General features: G+C 27.3%; 1 protein-coding gene across 1 annotated transcript; it reads left to right on the plus strand.

Moving 5' to 3' along the window:
* The first annotated feature begins 3,536 nt into the window (after nt 1-3,536).
* Nucleotides 3,537-7,448, plus strand: LOC130945944 (oligopeptide transporter 6-like). Its single transcript, XM_057874631.1, has 7 exons — nt 3,537-3,980; nt 4,384-4,481; nt 4,584-5,153; nt 5,626-5,884; nt 6,432-6,614; nt 6,748-7,024; nt 7,117-7,448. The coding sequence occupies exons 1-7, from the start codon at nt 3,537-3,539 to the stop codon at nt 7,446-7,448; spliced, it is 2,163 nt and encodes a 720-aa protein (XP_057730614.1).
* Nucleotides 7,449-10,468: the final 3,020 nt, after the last annotated feature.

Raw genomic sequence — 10,468 nt, forward strand, 5'->3', positions numbered from 1 at the left:
TAAATTTATTTTATTTTTTGATTGATATTAAATTATTACAAAATCATACCAAAATAAAAAATAAAGAATTAAAAAGATAAAAATACTCTTTTAGATTAATTTAAAAGACAAATATCTTTTAACATTAAATTTCTTTAATTTAAATTAAAATTTTAATTTAATTACAAAAAAGTAAAACAAGTTTGTAATTGATTTTAAAATAATAAAAATTATCTTTTAAATAAAACTTATTTTGTGTAAGCATATATTTATGAAACAACACTAGAAATTTTTATATAAATAAATAAAATAAATATAATTAAAACGAGAATAAAATGAGAAAGAAATAATTCAAATAGCTTTTAGGCGAAATTTTCAATCTGAATCATCACTTTATAAGTCCTATCAAGTTTTTTACATTTGGAATTTAGAAACAGCTATTAGGCCAAAGAATTATTCTCCAAATACAAGTCATTTACACATATAAGTCTGTACAAGTTATTTATATTGTATTGTTTAAGAATTTTTTGTGTATGTGTATTGATAAATTATGTATAATTCAAAACTTTTCTTCTTCTTTCTTGCATTGTAAAAGTAGATTTTATTAGGATAGAATTAACTTGTATAAATTTGTATGCCAAAAAAACTTGTATGTGTAGCAAGTCTCTAGACCAAGTCTATAGAGAATTGAGTTAGCTTCAAAACGAACTTTGAACAAAGTAAATGTAATAATCACAAAATACAGTTAGTATACCAGGATGGTTCCTTAGATCACGATTTTTTACTATGAATTTGTAACTGGCTTAATTTAATTTGAATTTGATTTTGTACTGAACTTAAAAAATAAAATTAATTTTCTTCTCTTTTTATGTAACTAAAGATAATTTAAATTCAATAAATATAGAATTAATTATGATTACATCTTAAAAAGTTGTTTATTGTCCGTTAGAAATTTACTAAAACTGATGCTAAAACTGTACGTATATTTTGAGTAAATATATAAATTTAATTGAATTTTAATATACATAAAATTTTAATTAATCTATATTATTCTTATATTGATTTTTATTGATTTGTAACCTTATAATAATATGTATTATAAATAGACTAATAATATTATTGATGTTTTGAGTTTGTTGAGTTATATAAAAATCACGTTGTGACATGAAAATAGAGAATAGAAAACAAAATAGATCGTTTTTATCTTAAAAAATTGTGTTATTATTTTAAGAAATGGACAAAGATTAAATTAGTAGTTCACTCTTATAAAAATAAAGATTTTTCTTCAACTTTTTTCTAACAAATATATCCTTAAAATTTCTATCGTTATAAAAATATTTGTTATTCCATTCTACAATAATAAACTTTCAAACTAACAATAGATAGAAAAAAATTACAATGTTAGTGATGCAAATAAGTAATAAATATATCATTATTAGCAACAATAACTTAGGTTCAGTTTGATAAAATTTCTAGTTTTTAAAATTTGTAGTAATTATATTCAATAATTGAAATAAAAGTAACTTTTAATAAATATGAGTTACAAAAATTATATTTGTAAAATTGTTTAACAATTAAAATGATGTTAATAGACAAATAAATAATAACAATAAATATAAAAGTTCATTAACATAAGGTTATGTTAAACTTTAAGAGATATAAATTAACTTCTAAAAAGATATGTTGGTGATTTCAAAAAACTTTTTATCAGACATTGGTTTTTACTTTTTATATAGGTTTTTGAGTTTATAATTGGAATATAAAAATAATAAGAGATTAAAATGTTTTAATAATTTTTTATATTAATCACTAATTAATGTTTTATAAATATTAAAGACTAAATTGAAATTAAACAAATTAGACAATAAACTAAAATTGCCGTGAAATACGAGGGACAAGGTAAAAAAGCATGAATTTACTTTCGTTTTTTTTTGTTATTTTAGTTTAAGAAAATCTAACTTAGTAATATTTAAAATTTAAAATTTAAAATTAAAATAAAAAATAATAACTAATCTTATCTTAAAAATTTAAAATCAAAATAATTTAAATTTATAAGTACAACCATAACAGCTTCACTCAATCTTACTAAAATAGCTGAATTTTGAGAATTATTTATTTAATTTCATAATAAATAATATTTTTAAATTTAAATAATCTATTAATTAGTTTGTACTTATTATATTATATATTTAATAATTTATTAAAAAATATTAATATAATACATAAAAAATAATTTGAAAAAGATATTGTTTAAAAAATAAAAATAAATAAACCTCTAATCAATTTGAATTTAGAAACAATAAAATCTTTGTCCATTTCTGTGAATCTGATATGCCATGTTTTTTGTTCAGAGTTGACGGACAAAAACTTGATACGTCATTGTTTTTTATTTAGAATACAAAAAAACATCTATAAAAATTGCGTTGTGTCACGAAAATAATGAATAGAGAGCAAAATGAATCGTTTTTATTTTAAATAATTGTATTATTATTCTAAAAAATAGACAGAAATCGAGTTGATAGTTCAATCCTATAAAAATAAAAGTTTCTCTTCCACTTATTCTCTCTAACAAATATATCTTTAGAATTTCTATCGTTATAAAAGTATTTGTTATTCCATTCTACAATAATAAACTTGCAAACTAACTATAGATAGAATAAAATTACAATGTTAGTGATGCAAATAAGTAATAAATATATCATTATTAGGAACAATAACTTAGGTTCAATTTGATAAAATTTTTAGTTTTTAAATTTGTAGTAATTATATTCAATAAATTGAAATAAAAGTAACTTTTAATTAATATGAGTTACAAAAATTATATTTGTAAAATTGTTTAATAATTAAAATGATGTTAATAGACTAATAAATAATAACAATAAATATAAAGGTTCATTAACATAAGGTTATGTTAAACTTTAAGAGATATAAATTAACTTCTATAAAGATATCTGGTGATTTCAAAACCTTTTATTAGACCTTAGTTTTTATATAGTTTTTTGAGTTTATAATTTGAATGTAAAAATAATAAGAGATTAAAATGTTTTAATAATTTTTTATATTAATCACTAATTAATGTTTTATAAATATTAAAGACTAAGCTGAAATTAAACAAATTAGACCATAAACTAAAATTGCCGTGAAATATGAGGGACAACGTAAACAAAACATGAATTTACTTTTTTTTTTTGTTATTTTAGTTTAAGAAAATCTAACTTGTTATATTTAAAGTTTAAAATTTAAAATTAAATAGAAGATGATAACTAATCTTATCTTACTTGTTATCTTTAAAATTTAAAATCAAAATAATTTATATATATATCAGCATAACAGCTTCACTCAATCTTACTAAAATTGCAGAACTTTCTTTATCCTTTCTATCCAGCTAATGCCACAGATTTGTTTAGATTTCACTCTTGTGATTCTTTCCATATATAATAAACAGGTAGACATCCTCGTCTTTTAAGTTTTAACTATGATACTTTGTAGTTTTAAATAACAATAACAATTTTCTTGAGAATAGAAGGCATAAGAGAGTTAAAGCTTCAACTTCAATCATGGATGAACTTCTAGAAGAAATCCCAATCAAACAAGTGGACGTAACCGTTCCGAAGACTGACGATCCAACCTTACCTATCCTGACATTCAGAATGTGGGTCTTAGGAATCATCTCATGCGTGGCACTCGCATTGGTGAATCAGTTCTTTTGGTACAGAACACAGCCTCTATCGGTTACGCCAATATGTGTTCAGATCGCCGTTGTTCCAATCGGCCATTTAATGGCAAGAATTTTGCCCACTCGGCGGTTATTCCAAGGTACCATGTTCGAATTCACGATGAATCCTGGACCATTCAATATGAAAGAGCACGTTCTCATCACTATCTTTGCCAATGCTGGTGCTGGAACTGTCTATGCAACTCATATTTTGACTGCGGTCAAGCTTTACTTTAAAAAATCTCTCCCTTTTATTCCTGCTTTCATCGTTATGCTCACTACTCAGGTTTGTTCTGTTTCTCTTCAATCAACTTTTATTTTAAAATTGTAATATAAACTTTTGTTATAAAATAATTTTATACCGTAAGTTCGATTTTTTATGATTAAAAATTTCGGAATTTGATCTTTTATCGTTCTTTAAATAAAAAAGTTTAACATAGGATAGATAAAAAGGAAAGCATACATAATTTATGCATCAACCTCTTAAAGGAGATTTTTTTTGTGAAGAATGAATTAGATATAAAATTTGATGCACGAACTACGTTACATAATTATATTTAGGGTTTGATTAACAGTGCAACAAAATTAATTTTTATAATTATTCATGTATTTTTAAGAAACAAAATTATATCCTTTTGGTAAGTTCAGTTAATAGCAAAGATATTGAGAATATTGGTGAAATTTTGCAGGTACTAGGCTTTGGTTGGGCTGGACTTTTTAGGAAGCATTTGGTTGAACCAGCTGAAATGTGGTGGCCTGCAAATATGGTCCAAGTCTCTCTGTTCCGGTAATTCATCACAAGTTTATATTATATCCTTTTTAATTTGAGAAAATCCATAACAAATATTGTTTCTTGATTTAATATGTTGATTCTTGTGAAATATTCTAGGGCTCTACATGAGAAGGAAAAAAGACCCAAACACGGCACAACCAGGAACCAATTTTTCTTAATTGCTATGGCCACTGGTTTTGCTTATTATGTCCTCCCAGATTACCTTTTCAACACACTGTCAACTATGTCTTGGGTGTGTTGGTTGGGCTCCAAATCCGTCTTGGTTAACCAATTGGGATCCGGAATGCATGGGCTTGGGCTTGGCTCATTTGGGCTTGATTGGACCTCAATCAGTTCTTACCTTCAAAGCCCACTAGCCAGCCCATTGTTTGCCACTTGCAATGTAGCTGTTGGATTCTTTCTAATTATGTATGTGATGACACCAATCTGTTACTGGAATAATGTTTATAATGCCAAGAATTTCCCAATATTCTCAAGTGGACTTTTCATGAAAAATGGGACAAAATATGATGTTTCTAAGATTGTCAACTCTAAATTCCATCTAGACACGGTAGCTTATTCGGAGATTGGGAATCTTCATCTCAGCACTTTCTTTACAATGACATATGGTATTGGATTTGCTACACTTTCTGCCACTGTTATGCATGTTCTTCTCTTCCATGGAAGGTATAATCAATATAAATATTTTTGCAATTGTATTTTCATTTATGGTTATATATATTTAGGACAAATATTGGCTTGAGCTTTTTCTATTTTTTTTTTCAAAATCTATATTGAGCTCAAAATTTTATATGAAAATATACTTGGTGTTCTTGTATTTTATAAAATATAACATTTATTTTTTTTTGAGTCATACAACTCACACAGTAATATTTATTTGAGAATAAATATTGTCATTATTTAATAGATAATGTCACTTCTCTATTATTATTATTATTATTATTATTATTATTATTATTATTATTATTACATGAAGAGTGTTTATCAATCACTATGAAAACTAAAATAATGAGAATAAAGAATATTCAGGAAAAAAATAACAATTTGGGAATGAGTTGTATTTGACTAGACATAACAATTGGTTCTCATGTATTGGAAATTTGGAAGCTTGCTAATTAATTTGAATTACATGATGCAGAGATATATGGAAGTATAGCAAAAAGGCGTTCGGAAGCAATAAGAAAATGGACATACACACAAAACTGATGAAGAATTACAAATCAGTCCCAATGTGGTGGTTTTTGGTTATCGCAGTACTTAACTTAGCTCTCATCCTTTTTGCTTGCCAATACTACAATGAGGCACTTCAGTTGCCATGGTGGGGTGTTTTACTAGCTTGCGCAATATCCCTTATCTTTACGCTCCCAATTGGTATAATCTCTGCCACTACAAATCAGGTATAATTTCAAATTACCTAATAATTAATTTTTACATAATTATGCTACCTATATAAAAAAAATTAGCTATTATATTAGCCATTTATAAAGAATATATTAAAATATAAAATAAATATTGAAAATAAATTAACAATAGATACATTTCAACATTTTTATTTCCTAGAAACTATCTATCCAACATTTGTATTAGCTAATTAGTGGTAAATTTTTTTCGGATGTCGCTAACAAATGTTTAAGGATATCTTTTAAAAGATACTACGGTTAAAAAGTAAATTAAACGTAAACATGTTAATTTTTCTATTTTTATGGGAAAAATAAAAAAAAATTTCACTTTCATTATTTTCATGATCATTTTTAGAGTATCTTTTAGTTAAATGTATTTTTTATTATTTCCCAAATTTATCCTTACTTCTTAGCACATTTAATGTGAATTTAAGAATAATTCATAATTACACATTTTTTTTGTTTTTAATATAATTTTGAAATATTATTAAATATATATATATAATTAATTCTTTTTTCTTTATCTTAATTTCTTTTTTGGCAGACACCGGGTTTAAATATCATAACAGAATACATAATTGGATATATGTATCCAGAACGTCCGGTAGCAAACATGTGCTTCAAAGTATTTGGGTATATTAGCATGATGCAAGCACTCTCATTTGTTCAAGACTTTAAACTCGGCCACTATATGAAGATTCCTCCAAGAATGATGTTTATGGCACAGGTTAGTTATTATTATTATTATAACTCTTAACTTATGAGCTCACCATGAAATTCGATTTCAGTATAATATGTTAGTGAGTAAACAAGTCATATAAGAAAATTAAATGGTTCTGATTTGATTGGTAATATTACAGGTACTTGGAACATTGATAGCAGTGGTAGTGTACACACTAGCAGCATGGTGGATGATGGAGAAAATTCCTCACCTTTGCGACGTTTCAAAACTTCCGGCAGATAGCCCTTGGACATGCCCAATGGACACGGTCTTCTACGACGCAGCTGTTATCTGGGGCCTCATTGGACCCCGCAGGATCTTCGGCAATCTCGGTGAGTACGCAAAGGTCAACTGGTTCTTTCTTGGTGGTGCCATTTTACCCCTTCTTGCATGGCTCGCTCACAAGGTATTCCCAGGTAATTTACTCTTCACCATTCTCCATTCAATTTCGTAGCATATAGGCATGTATAACAATCTAACAGACTTGCATATACTCCAATTGATTAAGGTGTGAAATGGATCCGCCACATTCACTTCCCCGTATTGTTGGGTGCGACGGCAATGATGCCGCCGGCTTCATCGCTTAACTTCAATAGCTGGTTAGTACTCGCGTTCCTGTCGGGGTTTGTGGTGTATCGGTACAAACCGGAGTGGTGGAGCCGCTATAACTACGTCCTGTCCGGTGCTCTTGATGCCGGAACTTCCTTCATGGCCATGTTCTCGTTCTTTTTGTTAGGATCCACGCAGATTTCATGGTGGGGGAATAGCGGAGAAGGCTGCCCCTTGGCTACATGCCCTACGGCCCCTGGCATTGCTGTTGCTAATTGCCCAGTTCATTGATCATTATTCTCAACAACAACAGCAGTAACTACCTAGCATTATTATTATTATTATTAGTTTTCATGTGGATACTAGGAACTAGTTTAAGGCTTCAAATGTTATTTTCTTATATTTCAGTGTTTTATGATTTTAATTTGGGACTACACTTTCTAGATTTTTTAGGCCACAATCTTTCGCTTCTCTTTTATTTTATTTCCGCATGTATAGAGTGCTGTTTGGAAACTATTTTAATACGAGAAAAGATTTTTCTTTTTTTTAAATATTTTTATTTAAAATTTAATTTTATAATTTAAAATAATTTTAATACATTAATTAATATAATGGAAGAAAACTTCACATAAGTTGAAGAAACACAAATGAATGCATGGTACTATAGTAGAATCCGTTTAAATAGGTCTATAAATGACTTTTTTTTTGTTGCATATAAAAAATGATAACATTAATGTTTGGTACAGTTTGTTAAAATTAACTTATGACTTTTTAAAAACTCAAAAGTTAAAAAAATGATTTCTTTTGTAACAAAAAGTTTTTTGTTATTCTTCTCTTAAAACAAATATTTTTATAATTAAAAAATTAAATACAAAATAATTTATTTATAAGTTATTTTTAGAATCAATTTGCATTGATTTTTGAAAAAATATTTATTTTTTTATTTTTTAAAAAAATAAAAGACAAATTATTTTATATTTGAATAATTTTTTAAAAAAATTTTTAAATATTAAGAACGTCTTTTGCTTCTCTTTTTTAAAAAGTACTTTTTATTTTTTTAATAAAAATATTTATTTTAAAAGATGTATTCAAAATACGTTTTAAATTGAATAAAATCATTCTATTTAAAGAAGAGTATTTTTTTACTCAAAAATAACCAATCCAAACCAATACTTAAATATAAGTTTTTATATTTTAAATTTTTTTAAAAAATAATTTAATTAAATTATTTATTCAAACTGGTCCAATAATAAATTAGCACTAATTAATGATGTTGAGATAAAAAAATAAGTGTTGGACAAAATCAAAATAAATAATTATAAATAGAGATATTTTTTATTTAAAATATTAAATTTAAAAAGTTATAAAAATTAATTTAAAACTTAAATTTTTTCATCTGATTTATAAATATAAAAATTAAAATTAAAATTTTTAAATTAATTTAAATTAATTATTTTTATTTGTTCTAAAGAAAATTAGAGTTAAATCTAATTGCTAATTCCGAACAAGTCCATAATTTCATTGATCTTCACTTCTTCGGCAAGCAACAAACCAAATACATATATGGTTTTTGTTTTTAAAATTTTTTTTGGGTCGGATAATTTGCCACTTCTAAGAATGGGCTCTTGCTAATAGCGAAAATATGAATGCTCCCCATCCATAGCCCAATAAGACCCATTGTTTTTGGGGGGGGGGGGGGGGGGGGATGACCTGAAAAACAATTATCATCGTGTTATAAATTTGAAATAACATGTGCTGTCCAAAAATATTTTGCCAAACTGTCAATCTCCTTAAACTATATGAGAAATGCTATAGATAAAAAAATTTAGTAAGAATTTTTGCTCTAAATCCAATATTATTTTTTACCAAAAAAAGTTTCTTAAATCATATCATATCTACATGTTCATGTCTTTTTCTTATTCCTTTTATACAATAAAATTTAAATTTCTGCCAATGAGTAATAACTCAAATGGCATAGTCTCCCTATACTCAATTAAAGTTGTAGGTTCGAATCTCTTATTTTTGGTAAAAAAATAAAATTTGAATTTCTATCAGAAATATTAGAAGGTGAACAGAATTTATTATTTTCGACTAATAGTTAGTCATTAATATTTAAAAGTATATACTAAAAGTATATCGTTAGATTATTAGACTAAAGGAATTGGGTCACTGACTAAAATTAATTACTCTATTGGTTTTTATAGTTTCGTCAAGTTTTCAATTAACTCCTTACACTTTTTTCTTTTCAATTGGATTCCTAAACCATTTATTTTTTTTTTCAATTCAATCCCAATCGTGACAAAAATATTTAATTTAACAGAATATTATGTTTTTAAACACCTTAGCAGGCTCTCCGGTGTAGATATAGAGATTTTATCTACATGTGTAGATAAGTTCTGCAAAGTTATAGGTTATTGTAATATTGATCTATTAGTCCAATCATATACATATTTGAATTATACAGTAATTAATAATTACTCCGATGTTAATTATGTTTTGGTAATATGGGTCTTTTTTATATTTTTTATTGTATGAGATACATAGATATTAGATCTATTGTAAAAAAGAATACAACTAGTACCATAGTTATCAAATCCGACTCGATCCGGCCGGTTCAATCAGAAATCTGGTTACCCGATCATCTGGCCGAGTCTAGTCACTCATCGAACCGGACATGCATGAGACCCGGTGAAAATCGGTTCGACTTGGCCGATTTTCATCAAAACTGGTGATTCTGCCGGTTAATGCAACCCGGTCCGGGTTGTGTTTTTTGCTTTTTTTTTTTGTGTTGTTTTAATTACCTGAAAACGGCATCGTTCAAGTGCCATCTCCCCCTTTTCTATTAATCAAACCTAATCTAGTCATCTGAAAGAAACCCCCCAACCCCAGCCTCATCTCTTTTCTCTCTCAACACTCCAGAGGGCCTCACCTTCGCCACATCACTCTCTCGTCTCTCCCCTCACCTCGTCAGTCGTCACTCTCAGTCTCTCACAGCCTCACCTTGTCACTCTCTCGGTCTCGCACTCATACGCTCGTGGTCGCAGTCTCATGCCCTGTGTTCGTTTCGTCGGCGGCAGAAGCAAATGGAACCAGTCAAGTAGCATATGCTCTATTGGCGGGGGTGGTGGTGGTCGTCTTCTTGTTTCGTCTCGGTCTTGGAACCAGTCAACTGGGTGAGCTCTCTTCGAATTTTTGACCCTGTTCTTTCACTGGTTCAGTGTCAATTTTGAATAAATTAGACTTGTTGTTGAATCTGGTGGTTGTTGTTGTTGTATTTGATTTTTTACATTTGTTGCCTGAGCAAATTTTTT

This window comes from Arachis stenosperma, chromosome 8, assembly GCF_014773155.1.
Source record: "Arachis stenosperma cultivar V10309 chromosome 8, arast.V10309.gnm1.PFL2, whole genome shotgun sequence".
NCBI classification, from domain to species: Eukaryota; Viridiplantae; Streptophyta; class Magnoliopsida; order Fabales; family Fabaceae; genus Arachis; species Arachis stenosperma.

What these genes read in the sequence shown, in the direction of transcription:
- LOC130945944 (XM_057874631.1), top strand. Translation starts at nt 3,537, where the DNA reads ATGGATGAACTTCTAGAAGAAATCCCAATCAAACAAGTGGACGTAACC. An exon ending in GTCCAAGTCTCTCTGTTCCG is followed by an intron (nt 4,482 to 4,583) that starts GTAATTCATCAC and finishes GAAATATTCTAG; the next exon opens with GGCTCTACATGAGAAGGAAA. An exon ending in TCTCTGCCACTACAAATCAG is followed by an intron (nt 5,885 to 6,431) that starts GTATAATTTCAA and finishes CTTTTTTGGCAG; the next exon opens with ACACCGGGTTTAAATATCAT.